This window comes from Equus przewalskii, chromosome 15 (genome assembly GCF_037783145.1).
Source record: "Equus przewalskii isolate Varuska chromosome 15, EquPr2, whole genome shotgun sequence".
NCBI classification, from domain to species: Eukaryota; Metazoa; Chordata; class Mammalia; order Perissodactyla; family Equidae; genus Equus; species Equus przewalskii.
This window is the reverse complement of record NC_091845.1, coordinates 83975835-83989919: the sequence shown is the minus strand read 5'-3', so window position 1 is coordinate 83989919 and position 14085 is coordinate 83975835. Positions and strand designations below refer to the sequence as shown.

Here is a 14085-nt window from a genome sequence, read left to right as displayed (position 1 = left end):
AACTTCTATTTGAATCAAATGGGGTGGGCTAGGGGCTTTCTGAAGCCTGACTTACCTCGCTGCCACTATCTCTTGTTCCCCCGCCACTGGGGGACAAGGGAAAGAAGGAACCGAGCTGCTCCGGAGGGCAAGGCCGCCTCCTACTTCCCGCAGCTGTCTTTCCAGGCTACATCTAGGGGCAGGGGGTCTCCACCCCTGCCTAGATCCAGTCGGTGGGAGGGGGGCGGTTTTTTCCGGGTCACTGGCGCACCCTCTCTACTCCCAGCCACCTGCTTGGGCTCCATCCCGGCTCCAGGCTCTCTGGAGGGCGTGAGGGACATTCCAATCCTCCCACTACCCGCGCGGATGTCGCGGGGGAGGGGGAGCGCGGTTGCTCTCCCTTTCCAGCACCAGCTTTGACCAGGTTTCTGCTCAGTCCCTGGTGACCTGAGTCACCCCCGAGAGGAAACTCAGGATTTACGAACGGTTTGAAGGTAGTGTGTTTACAGCGCACCAGGCGGCGAAGCCGCATCGCAGGCGACAGAGGCACTTTCTGGGCACCGTCTGCGCTCCAGCAGACAATTGAAAGCCAAACAGCCAAGATGCCTCCTCGCCAGACCAAATATGGTCACAAGCGCTCAGCAGCCTCCCGCGGCAAGGCCGGCCCCGGCGGGGTCTCCCGCGCGGGGCGCCCCGGGCCCGCCCTCGGGCAGCACGGCGGAGCAGCGCGGGGCTCCGGACGCTCCCGGCCCCACGGAGGGCGCGGCGCCCACGAGCGGCCGTTCCTCGCCGGGGCCGCGCCGCGCGCCCTCCGCCGCCCCCAGCCTTGGTTTCGGTCCACAAGCCCTTGATTAAACTGGCTCGGGCCACTTTCCCTTTGACCCCGCCCCGAGTCCGTGGTAAACCCAAAGGAATGCGGGTCCGGGGCTCCGCGGGAGAGCTCCGCGCGCCCCGGAGAGGGTGGGGGTTCCTGCCTCCTGCGACCCCGCCAAGTGGCCAGCATGCTGAGGGGCTTCTGCAGCCCGGCCGGGGACAGGGGGACCAGGAGAGACGGGGGCGGGGGGGGGGGGGGCGCCAGGAGGAGGTGAAGGGGAGGGGCGAGCGGGGGCGGGCAGGCCCGGGACTCGGAGGTCATGCATAATTCAACAGCTCGGCTTTCGGGCCCGCCTCTTTCCTGGGAGTGGGAGTTTGCTCCAAACTTTGTTTATGGGACAGTCGGGAGCCGCGGCGGCCGCGCTGTCTGCTTCTCCTCCGCCTCCTTCCCGCGGAGCGCGAACGCCCGGGGCCGGGCCGGGGGATGTGAGAGCCGAAGCCCCTCGGCTGCCTGGCACCGCGTCGGCTCGGGATCTGCCAGCCGGGCCGCGGCTCCAGCCCTGCGCGCTCGCACGCGCCCGAGCGACCCAGGCCCGACGGCGAGTTCGGGCGGGACGCGGCCGCCGCACGCCCCGACTCGGCTTCGCTGCGCGCCCAGGTAGTGCCCGCCGGCGGGGCGCGCTCCCCCCCCCCCCGGGCGCCCGGCCTCGGGCCTCCGGACGCGAGGGGTCGCGGACGGGCTCGGGTGGCGACTTCTTTGGGGGGCTGCCTGCCGTGGAAAGTTGCGACCTGTCCTTTGCCACCAGCAGTTCAGCAACGTCGCGAGTACAGTTACCCCCTCCCCTCCTCCCTTCCTCCCCGCCCCCCCCCCCCCCGTAACTCCTTGGCTTCAAGAAAGTTGCATAATTCTCGAGGCCAGGAGGGACCCCTCCCCCATCCGCCTGGTCTGACTGCTGAGCGTCTGCGATCCCCAGGCGCACACCTATCCGTCTCCTCTTTTTCTTTTCTCTCTCGTCTCCCCCTGGACCCCTCCTTCGACTTTAAGTAAAAGGCCGACCCGACCTCCTTTCTCCTTGCAGAAGATGAATCCGGCCTCGGCGCCCCCGCCGCTCCCGCCGCCCGGGCAGCAAGTGATCCACGTCACGCAGGACCTCGACACGGACCTCGAAGCCCTCTTCAACTCGGTCATGAACCCCAAGCCCAGCTCGTGGCGCAAGAAGATCCTGCCCGAGTCCTTCTTCAAGGAGCCTGACTCCGGCTCGCACTCGCGCCAGTCGAGCACCGACTCGTCCGGGGGCCACCCGGGACCCCGGCTGGCCGGCGGCGCCCAGCACGTCCGCTCGCACTCGTCGCCCGCGTCCCTGCAGTTGGGCACCGGCGCGGGCGCGGCGGCCAGCCCCGCGCAGCAGCACGCGCACCTCCGCCAGCAGTCCTACGACGTGACCGACGAGCTGCCGCTGCCCCCGGGCTGGGAGATGACCTTCACGGCCACTGGCCAGAGGTACTTCCTCAAGTAAGTCAGCCCGGACCCCGGGGGGCGCAGAGTGACCATGCCCAGGGCGCGCGCGCTGGTTCCTGTGGGTGCGCGTGTGTGTGAGTGAGATGGTGTGTGTCTTTTCTCGGTTCTTTCCCAAAGATCTGGGAGCTGGGAGTGAGTCTCTGGGTGTTGGAATTGTAAGGGATCAGAAGCAGAGAGTCTGAGGAGGTTCTTGCAGGGGATGTGGAAACTCCTAGAGGTAGGAGGAAAAAAAAGTTTCTGGAGGATTCTTATGAAACGCATAGGTGACTTTACCCTGAGTCTGGAGTATGGATACAGACTCCTGGGCAAAAAATCCTCGCCCTGCCCTGTTCCTAGGCAAAAAACCCTCTCCCTGCCGAGCCCGCTCTAAGCCTGATACCCCAGAGCCTGGCCCATTGGGATGTGACGCCGAGACAAATGAAAGCAGAGTTCCGAGGCCTGGGAGGAGAGTGACTCTTGGTAATGTAGGTGGTCCGCAGCCTCTCTGTTCTTGGGAAAAGCAAGCTGGAAAACTGAACCCTGCCTGTAGGCCTTACTGCTCCCGCTGGGTGACGCGATGGCCACACGAGCAGTGATGTAATTAGCAACTGCGTGGTGAGGTTGTGGGCTGGACAAATAATTGTGTGGAAATTGGGTCAGGAGTTCTATGATGTCTCACTTGGTAACCTGAACTTCCGTGGGATCAGGAGCCTGCTGGTCATTCTTCTCTTTGCGTGTGTTCTGGCTTTTTGATTTAACGAGTTTTACATTAGATTTGAATTGGACGGTATGGGAAAATACCTTCACAGACATAAAGAAGATTGTTTCAGTTGTGGTACCCTAAGATAATTATATTCCGGAGGAGAAACCAAGCCGGAACTTGAAATGTGACCAGTGAGGTCACGAGGGTCAGGCTGTTGATGGCCTAGATGGAAGTTGTGCCCGCTGGACCACAGGGTTCAGGATTGCCAGAGCTGACCGTTGGCCGCCACACAGGGAAGCTCCTCTCCTCAGCAGCTGCCTTAGAATTTATGTTAAAGCCCATATTTCTTGGATGGAGTAGCCTTAGTTTAGAAGTTGTGTTAAGAAGTTCTGTGCTATTTTTGAAACGTAATCCAGGCTTTCTTTGGCACTAGTATTTGATACGTTGATTGCTCTGAGGGGCCCTAATGATGAGTACACAGCGGTGGACGATGTTTATGATAGCCAGCTCTTTGACACATGCTGCTGACCAATGACTCCTTCCCCATCCCAAAGCTGTTGACATCTCGTGCAAGAAGGAGTTCTGTATCTTGTTTCTGGGGTTGGTGCCATGCTGGGAAGCTCGTGTCCTGAAACAGACTCGATGGTCATTTTATTCCACGACTGGTCTTCTCTCGGTTATGGAGCGATAGTGTGGACGCGTACTCGGTGCTTTGACTTCCAGATGGCTGGTGGAACTCAAGTATGTGATGTAATAACATGAGATTTTCCTAAATGTGATGATATTGTTTTAAAGGATGACATTAGTTTCTATAGTACATAAAGGTCCAAAACAGCTAGCATCTTGTATTGTTTACTTAGGTAAATACAATTTTGAATATTTTCTTGTGGCTTTTATAGAAATGGACTTAGTAATAAACACAAATAGAAAAAGACCCAGTAGTTTACAATAATTTGGGGGGGATCTTTTTTGGTCCCAAATGATTCTTGAATTGTGTTTATGAATATACACACACAAATATATACGTATTTGATCAGGATACTGTGGTTATTAAAAGTATGAAATAAGAGCTAGACTTGTCTAACATCCGAGGAAAGCTAGGAGAAAAGAGCCCCAAGCAAAAGCAAAACAAAAAAATTCCCTTTTATGCCCATGTTTTGAATGATTGGAGGAGCTCAGAACTAAGTTCCTGGAAGTAGGGCAAAAATGGAAGTTAGCCTTGGGGTTTCGAGAACGTTGCTCTGAGCCATCTGCGCATCCCCCGCCACAGACACTCCCCAACCCAAAGGCGAGCGCATCTGCATCTTGTGTGGGATCCTCAGCGAAGAGGAAGCTGGAAAAACGTGTAGGTACTAGGCTAGCCTGATGTGATGCTGTCTCTGGAAACTTTTTGACTAAGTAGCTAAGGGAATTTAAGAAATTAAGTCATCGTGGCTATTGTCTTTCAAGATAAACAATCTGCCTCTCTCCTCTGAGTTTCTTTTGGAGCTTCCTTTAAAGTTGGGATAAGGCAGTTGTTGTATGTCACACTGTGTCACAAAGCCTCACAAGGCGTTGTATTTTGGTGGATTAAGTAGATGCTTGAAAAATGATGGCAACTGACCCTGAATTAATTTTCATAAAATCTGCCCATTGCTTTGCTCCGTCATCTGTGAAATCGGGCTAGCAGTAGAATCCTATTCTTGATTCTGTCAGGAGTTGGGGGTTTTATAAATCGGAAATCAAAGTATTTTAGAATTGACAAGTGTCAGGGTTTTTTTGTTTCCTTTTTTTGGCTAGCCGACTGAGGCAGGGAAGGGTGACGACGATGTGACTCTGGGAACGTCATGTGGTTATTTAAGGGTGGGCCCTGGATGGCAGCTTGAATCTGTCGCCATCTACTTAAGGAACAGTTTTCCGTTGTCACCACTCCCACCTTTATCCCCTTGTCACTCCCCCAGCTGAACAATGAGCTTTATGGGAAACAAAGCCTGGGCGTCTAAGAAGCTTTAAAAGCTTTTTGTCATTGTCCTGGGTAAGATTGTTCCTGGCTGTATGAGGTAATCACTTTCTGGTGCCTCGCGAAGGTCACCTTCCCTGAGCGTCCACACCTTCGCTGGTGTTGGCGGTGGTGTTGGCGGTCCTTCAGGGTAGCGTGTAACAATGGAGGATGGGGTTGATTGGGAAACAGGGCCCCTGAGGACCGTGACCTGGTTCCTGCCCGCCTGCAGAGCTGCTCGTCGGTCGGGCAGGGCTGTGTCGCTGTTGCCCTCTTGGCAACCTGGTATGCTGACTTTCAACATGGATCACGTTAAAATTTAAAAGAATTTCTGGTTATAAATGGAATACGTGTTTCTTAAACCAGAAAACAGAGAACTGTAAAGAAGAAAATGATCTGGCTTCATTAGAATTTTCCTTTCTTGTAGACAAATTTTATTTGACATATTCTATAAGAAAAAAAATTTTATCCCCACTCTTAAATACAATTCTGGTTATAACATTTGCCTGCCACTCCCAATTTTTAGTAATAATGTAGTGTTTTGCCTTTTCTGAAATGTGTGGTGGAAAATTATTTTTGTCAGAGTTATCTATATACTTGGTAACAAATCCAATAGTACAGAAGGACTTTTGTTGAAAAACGATGGTTTCCTTTACCTGGTCAAGGCTGACAGTGGGAACCTTTTAATTGTTTTTAACTGTTTCTGTGTTTAATTATTAGATTGGCTCCTCCGTGACCCTATGTAATATGCTTTTACCGCTATTTTTTGACTTATCAACTTTTTACCTCCCCATATGAAAGTGAGAATGTCACTCCTTAAACAGTTTTTTTCCTTCCTCTCCCCAATTCGATATTGATGTTATTTTTACTTTGTCTGTTCGGCCACCTGTGTGATTTTTGGTCGACATTGACAATATCTCTTGACGCTCCATGTCGTGAGTCCAGGAGCTTTGGGGCCTACCACTTCTGTAATTTGATTTTTGTCAACGGCAACTTAACGTTCCAAAGCTCTGAACCTATAGCCGGTAAAGGTTTTGTGCTTTGCCCCCAAATTGACCTTTTTATTCATAAATTATTCTTAAAGTTGAAAATCTGTAGGCAGCATTTACATTGGTTACAATTCTGTAAATATGGTTCATTGCCTTGTGCATTGAGATTGGATTTTAGACTTGTCCTCTGGGCCTGGTGTCGGGACTCCTTGTCCTAAACTGAAGTCAAAACGGATTCTTTTTACTCTCATCGGTTGTTGAAATTTGTGTCACCTTTTAGTTTCTTCATATTTGGACCTTGACTTTTTAAAATATTTTCTTCTAGTATTTCTAATTGCTTTTTTATATGTTTACACATTACTTGCTTTTATTATGATTTCAGAATTTTCTAGGCTCTTAATCCCATGGTTCTATCAAGTCTCCTTTCCCTGAGCATTTATGCCCAGATCCCTCCATCTTTCTGTGCCATTCTGGATTCTGATTGCTCTCTAGGCCTACAACAGAGCTGTGGTCTTGGGACTTCTCTTTACTTCTTTCCATACCTGGAAGTGCTGTTTCTTTTTCCCATGTCTTCCTCTTTTTTCGTTTATGCCCTTGTTTTGCTGGAATACATGCTTGAGTAACTTCTTAAGAAATGTTTGTGGGAGCTAAATTTTTCAATTCCTTTTCAATTTGAAAATATTTATTTTAAAAGTTTTAAATATATTTTCTTTCTTTTTTCTTTTTAAAGATTTTATTTTTCCTTTTTCTCCCAAAGCACCCTGGTACATAGTTGTGTATTTTTAGTTGTGGGTCCTTCTAGTTGTGGTATGTGGGACACTACCTCAGCATGGCTTGATGAGCAGTGCCATATCTGTGCCCAGGATTTGAACTGGTGAAACCCTGGGCTGCTGAAGCAGAGCACATGAACTTAACCACTCGGCCATGGGCCTGGCCCCAAATAAATTTTCTTAAAAAAATGACTCTGACTTATTTTTAAAATTTTTTTAAAGATTTTATTTTTCCCGGCTTATTTTTTCTGTTTACAATACAATGTAGTTGTTTTCATGAAGAGTCTTTTGTCTTTCAAAAAATAGTGCTTGCTGCCTCAGTTTCCTGGTCTGTCAAACGAGGATAGTAATACCTATTTCATGGTATTTTGAAAGGTTAGATCTGATAACATATTTGAAGTATCTGGCACATGTGGACTTTCTGTACAAGTTTGTTCTTGCCTTCCCTTGCCTGTCTCCACACACATCTACCTGGCTGAAAACAGATACAGAAACCCTGGCAGAAGGATAAGCTGCTTTTGACTCTCCGTTATAGGTATGGCTCCGAGTGACAACCTAGATCTTGAGTTGAAAGCCAGTTTTTAAAATTTAAAATAGGGACCGAGAGTCAATTTTCCTGTTAAAACACCTAAATAGGATGCCCCCATGGGTGCCCTTTCCTTTCAGCGTCTTGGGCAGAGGATACCCAGCCTGTTCTGAGGAGGGTCTGTCTTTCGTTTTTTGGAATCTGGCTTGTAGCTACTGGTGGGGCTGATTTTGTGTGTGGGGTGGGGGTTGGAGGGGAGATGGGATTGAGAAATGGGGAGAGGTGAGTAGTCGGCATTCGTGATGAGCTGCTCTATGCCAGATGAGGCAGGGAGCTGAGGCCGGGATTCCCGGAGACACGGCACCAGAATCACGGGAGCACGCTCCCGACACTTGTGTACGGAAGCTTCTCCCATACCTAGATGCTTTCACACAGAGTCTTTGTTAGAACCCTCACAGTGCCCCTGTGAACAGGTACATGTTATTATCTCGTTTTCCTGTTGAGGAAACTGAGGCCCCATGAGGTTGAGTAAATGGCCGAGGGTCACATCGCAGGTGAGTGGCAGGGATGGGATCAGGATGGTGTGATTCTGAAACCTTTGCTCCTGCCCTTGCGCGTGCTGCCTCATGCCAATTATGTGCCCGTAATTAGGCCCTGTAATTAGGTATCCTTGGTGACCAGATAACTCTGGAGTGGCGGATGGAGCATTAGAGTGTGCTTCTGAACTCAGGCTGGGAGAGCACATTTGGAGCTCTCTGTGCTGGAGAGCGAGAGGATGCGACAGAGAAACAAACAGGCGTGGGGAGGCTGCTAGTGTGTATGATCCTCTCATGGAGATGCCCACTGTTAAGAAATCCATGCCATTTTACAGGGCACACAGATGTGGCCTGGAGGGCGGGTGACCTAGTTTATGTCAGGATTGGGGACGTTGCTGAGGACTTGTTGAGAGGGTTAATTAGATAACATTAGTCAAGTAGTTTAGAGGGAAAAGAGCCAAGTTGCTTCCCGTTGCCTTTATAATTGTGGAAATTGATTAGAAATAAATTGCTTAGAGGTTGAAGACAGCATTGAGTCTCAGTTTTTGTTTTTGACCAGTTAAGACTTGTAGGAATTACAGCCTTATATGTCACCCCCTCCTTTCCTCCCTCTCTCAGTTAAATAGCTAACCACAGGAGAGCATGGTGCAAGTAAAAGGATCAACCAATCCAAAGGACAGTTTTTCTTTTCTTTTTTCTTATTTTTTTTTTTTGAGGAAGATTAGCCCTGAGCTAACATCTGCCAATCCTCCTCTTTTTGCTGAGGAAGCCTGGCCCTGAGCTAACATCCGTGCCCATCTTCCTCTACTTTATATGTGGGATGCCTACCACAGCATGGCTTTTTTGCCAAGCGGGGCCGTGTCCGCACCCGGGATCCAAACTGGCGAACCCCGGGCCGCGGAGAAGCGGAACATGTGAACTTAACTGCTGCGCCACGGGGCTGGCCCCCAGTTTTTCTTTTAAAGGGTGATTTGGAAGACCAAGGACTAAAGTATAATTAACTTCCTGTCGGGGCCCGTTCTGCGGGGACGGTCCTTCCGCTGGTCTGTGGGCGCCGAGAGTGCTTCAGTGCATTGAGAGATCAGTAGAGCAGTGTTTCCCAAAGTGTATTCTTTGGAACCCTAGTCCATTCAGATGCTTTGTGAACAAAGGGTTCCTGGACCAATAGGTTTGGGCTATGTTGTACGCTCTGTCTTCCTTGGAATTTCACGATATACATTAAACACTCCAAAATGACTTATTAAAAAAACTAGTTTATTTTTGTTTAAGCCAGTATTTCACAAATGGTTTTTGAACATTTTTATTCCATGTATCATGTATTACGTAATATCCACTCAGGAGTGTTCTGTGGACCACGCTCTGGGAAACCTTTTTGTGACCTGTTATCCTTAGAGTTGAGAGTTTCATGTTTGCATTGAGTTATAGTTTTTCTTTTCAGTGTGCTTTGTGTATATGTTATATTTTCATTTATATTTCTTGATTTAATAGTCATTTGCCAATGATTAGAGCGAAGGAATGGCCCTAAATATCAGACAAGTGGGATATAACACAAGAAATTCAACAATTACAGTACAGGGTGGTACTATCATAATCCTGATTTTATTTTAAAAAGTGTGTGTGTGTGTGAGAGAGAGGGTACATGGTCGTTTCTGGGATTATAGATGATTTTTCTTGTCTACTTTCTGCCTTCTGTATGTTCCAAATGTCCTACAGTAAACATACATGTATTTTAAAATGTGGTGGTGGTGGGGAGTTGTAAAAACCGCAGGAGAAGGAAGGCAAAGAAGCCAGCGGAGATGGGTGCTGGGTTTGGGTGGGCGTGGGGGCGGGGGGCAGCTCTTCGCCGCAGCTCGTAACTGAAGCCTGGAGCTCACGTTACTAAAGGGATGCCCTTTGGGAGCTGCTCGTACTTTTCTTGTTCTGGGTTATTTTCTTTAGGAACGACCTGCACAGTAATTGCTAAAACCTTAACCAAGAGCTCTCCGTACAAGCCGCCTCAGCGTGAGAAGCAGGCTCTGGCAAATCTTCGGCCATAGGGATTTCCTCCACTTGTTCTTCATGTGCCTGCTCCTTCCTGGGCTTGTGGCTTTATTTAACGTTCCGTCTGGGCGCAGCGGATGACAAGTAAGAAAGGGAAAATCGTGCGCCCTGTTCTGCGAGGTTGAGGAGGTGAAATGAGGGCATGCTGTGTGCCGAGGGCTAGGGCTGCGTCTGGCACAGTGGGCACCGCGGAGTGTTTGTTGTTTGCTGATATTATTCCTGGTGGAGACGGCGAGGGGGCCGAGAGCTCCCAGGGCCCTGCTTCGTGCCACCTAAAGGATCTGTAGCTGTTCTTACATTTACAGCTGTGAGGCACTGGGCTCCTCCGGGGAGCTGGCCCTGGCGTGGGGGAGGAGCGTGCTGAAGGTGTCCGCCCTGAGTGGCTGTGTGGCCAGGGACCAGAAGAGCAGCTGGACCAGCGAGCCTGCCCACCGCACAGCAGGCTCAGAGGCTCCAGTGAGGTCTACGGGGTGGGGGCACCTGGAACTGTTGGCTCTGCTCCTTCTGGCCTCGGGAACTTGGCACAAGCTGTTACCAGGCCCAAATCATGATTTCTCTACTTTTTATTTTTTATTTGTTTTGCTGAAGAAGATTTGCCCTGAGCTAACATCTGTTGCCAATCTTCCTCTTTTTGTTTGAGGGAGATTCGCCCTGAGCTAACATCTGTCCAGTCTTCCTCTACTTTGTATGTGGGTTGCAGCCACAGCACGGCAGCCCGTGAGTAGTGTAGGTCCACACTGGGAATGGAACCGGGTCACCGAAGCGGAGGGCCCCCAACTTAACCACTAGGCTGCAGGGCAGTGCCATGATTTCTCTGCTTTGTCCCTTCAGGCATCAGGGTAATGCCAACCCCGCAGGAAGGCTTCCCTCACCCCCAGCCCCGACCCGGCTCAGATGCCCCTGCTGGGCTCTCCCCTGGCCTCTCTGTGGGCCCAGCGAGCACTGCTGCCTCCTTCTGTTGAAGTTTTCTCCTTCGCCCTCTACTGTAACCTCCATGAGGGCAGGACTGACGCTGGTCTTGCTTGTCCTACCTGGCACACAGTGGTGCCTGATAAGGAAGGAATCCTGTCATCTTTCCTTTCACCTGTTTGCCTCACAAGCTCATGGACTGGAGTTCCTCATGGGACTCTGCTGTGGTTGGAAATGTAATCCGTCATGTCTGTGCCCCTCACACTGAGTTAGGATCTTGGCTCCACGACTGAAGGCGGTGGGCAGGAAGATGGATGAAGGGTGGGTGTTCCAAGAAGTCTCTGTGAGGTGGTCGGACATAAATGGAGTTGTGACAAAGGGAAGAACGTGGGGAGGTGAGCAAAGAGGGCTTCGAGGAAAGGGGCGAGGAAGAGAAGTACAGAGGCAGAAATGCTGGCGGTGTGTTTTAGAGGCCAAGAAGGACCCAGCCGGACTTGGGTTAAAAGGTGAGTGTTGGTTGGTGGATGAGTGTGTGTCCCATGGAGGTTTCGGAACCTCAGCTAGGATGGGCATGCTGACCTTTCGCTAGCAAACGTCATGTTCCTCACCCCTTAACTTTGAGACAGACCAGTCTTAGCTTTATCTGCATGTAGCATAAGACCCCACCATTGTCCCCTATGTTGAGATCTTGCTAGTTGTTTAGGGAAGTAAGCATTTTACACTAACTTAAGATTCTGAAATGTTAGAGCCTCTCACAGCAACTCCTCCGTCCGTCAATCCACCCATGTGTTATACATGTAGTTTAGCACATGTAGCTCCACGAGAGTGGGTGGTCTTCACTTTCTCCGTTGGTAGGATACGAGACTGCCCTTGGCTCAGACCCACCCCCACTGCACCCGCCATTTCTGCTTGTGAAGGAACAGCTTGTGGGTCTGGTTGTTCCCAGAATACTCTCTTGTGGTTTCGGATGGTTTCTCAGTTGCTCTGAGGCTGATCAACTGGGCACAGACGGAACTGAGATTCTGGGACCACACTTATCCCACCAGGGCCCACCTGGGCCCTGTCCCCTGAGGATGCCCGGCCCGAGCAGCCGGTGGCCCCCTCCTCAGGGAGTTTCTCAGACTTTCTAGACTTTCAGTGAAGCCCATTGAGAGCCTTTTCGCACTAAGTCACAATGTTGAATCACATGTTAATGTTTTCAGAAGACTTCTTTAATTAAAAAAAAAATTTTTTTTTTGAATAAGTAATACGTACATGTAGATGACAAAAAATTCAAATAGTACCAAAGCATATGCTATGAGAAGTCTCGCTTTCACCCTCCCCTGGTCCTCTGATCCCCTCTTTTGTCTTTCCAGAGACACTCTGTGTGTGTCCAAGCATGCCTGTGTATGTAAGTTAAATGTCTGCCCGCCTGGACCGTTTTCACTACAGTACACATGGTCCCCGCTCTTCTGCGCCTGCCTGTTTTCACTTAGCGTATCTTGGTGTTCATTCCTCTTCTGTACATAAATATCTGCTTTATTTCTTTAAGGACAATATACTATTCCATTGTGTGGATGGACTCTAAAATTATTTAACTCATCTCCAATTTGTCCAAACTGATGGACATTTAGATTGTTTCTGACTTTCTCTTTGTAATTATGACAACAATATGTGCTCAAACACTACTGGAGAGAGGGAAATGGAAAATAAAATCTTCTGATCCTCCCTGGATGCCTATTTGGAGTGAACCATTGTTAATACTTTATCCAGAGATATTCTTTGCACAAAGAGCAGCTGTCTGGCTCCTATCTAATTTATTGTCAGTCTAGCTTGTCTGTTATCTAATTTGTCTATCATCTACTGTTCTTCCTATTAATCTCTATTCCCACCCTTCTTATACAAGGGTGATACATGGTCTGGCAACTGCGCTGGCCAGGTAGATGGATGCTCAGCCTATCAGAATGAGTGGTATACCAGTGTGAAGTAGCTGATCCTGTATCTTAGTGGTACTCAAGGTGTGGCCTGTGGACTGACGCCAGCGTGCAAGTGTAACTGGCCCACGAGGACCTGGAATCAGAGGGTTTAGAAACTTTTAGAGCAAAATGGCATTGCTGTGACATCTAAGTGCATGATCAGTGGGACTGTCTCATGGAACAGGGCAGTTTGTGTGTGTCAGACTCGTGTGGTGAGTCACATGTGGCCCGAGCTACATACAAGCCATCCACAGGAGGACCAGGTACTGCTCTGGACAGATGAAAATGAGAACACTGGTCCTTTACCACAGAGAGTTTGAGAAGCTCTGACCTGTCCATTTTTCTCTCTCTCTTAGTTCTGTCTGTCATCTCTACCCGTCTGCCTATTCATCCATCCATTTACCTACCTATCATTTTGTTTTTCCATCCTTCCTTGTAACTATCTTTTGTGTATCAACCAACCAATCAGTCAGCCATTCGCGTCTCATTCACTTAGAATAATCAGTCTAAGACGTTGAATAGTAAGTTTCAATATGGAAACAAATTCTGTGGCACAAAGGTTGTGTATAATCTATTTTCCATTACATAGTATATTTTATGTCTTTGTGGCCCCTCATGAACTCATTGTTTTAAAAGTATGCTTTGGCACCCTTCAGTTCTGAACACTGTAGATAAATCCAGCTTCTGGGGCTTTTTGTGGCTAATCCAGCTTCCAGCATTGCCAGCTATAGACTCAGGAATCAAAACATGGTGCCTGGAGAAAAATATGCATGCTAGATTGTTTATTAAAAATATATAGTCCTTTGTGGTGGCTTTTCTGCAAATAGTAATATACTGAACAATTGTCTTGCTCCCAATTTGTCTATGAAAAACGTTTTTTGGCCTAGGTTTTCAAAGGTTGAGGAAGCACGTGTGATAATCCATCAAAAAGTAGAAAGTGTCAGCAAATGGTACACATAATTAAGATGAACAGACCTAACTTTTACTGACTTGATTTTACTTTTGGGTTTATTTTTGAAAGCTGACTTTTTAACATACTCTATCAAAAAATTAAAGCAGAACTGACGGATATAGAGTGAAAAGTGCAAGTCCTGCACCCTCCGGTCTGCTCCTCAGAGTGACCGCTGTTCACGGTTGCTTGTGTCTCCCTGGCGTGTGTTTTGTGTCCCTGTGACTTGATTTATGGCGGCGTCATGCGTTGTGTTGGCATCGTGGGAACCACAGCCCAGATGATGCTTGTTTCTGGCTGACGCTCACACCGCCTCAGGACTGAGTAGAGCACAGATAGGGATTAAATTATGGAGAACTAGATGTCACCTGGTGGGGACCTCTGGGCGTGAAAAGCTTTGTCGGGGTAGCTGTGGTTCCGAGGCGAGGATTTGGCTCTGT

The 14085-nt window shown here is 49.2% G+C and overlaps 1 protein-coding gene across 1 annotated transcript in view; it reads left to right on the top strand.

Annotated features, from left to right (window-relative positions):
* The first annotated feature begins 1082 nt into the window (after positions 1-1082).
* WWTR1 (WW domain containing transcription regulator 1) overlaps positions 1083-14085 on the top strand; it is a 120537-nt gene continuing 107534 nt past the window's right edge. The window contains exons 1-2 of the mRNA XM_070576312.1: positions 1083-1450; positions 1872-2305. Of these exons, the coding sequence (XP_070432413.1) occupies positions 1875-2305 (431 nt within the window). The 5' untranslated portion in view covers positions 1083-1450; positions 1872-1874. The remainder of the gene's footprint in view (positions 1451-1871; positions 2306-14085) is intronic.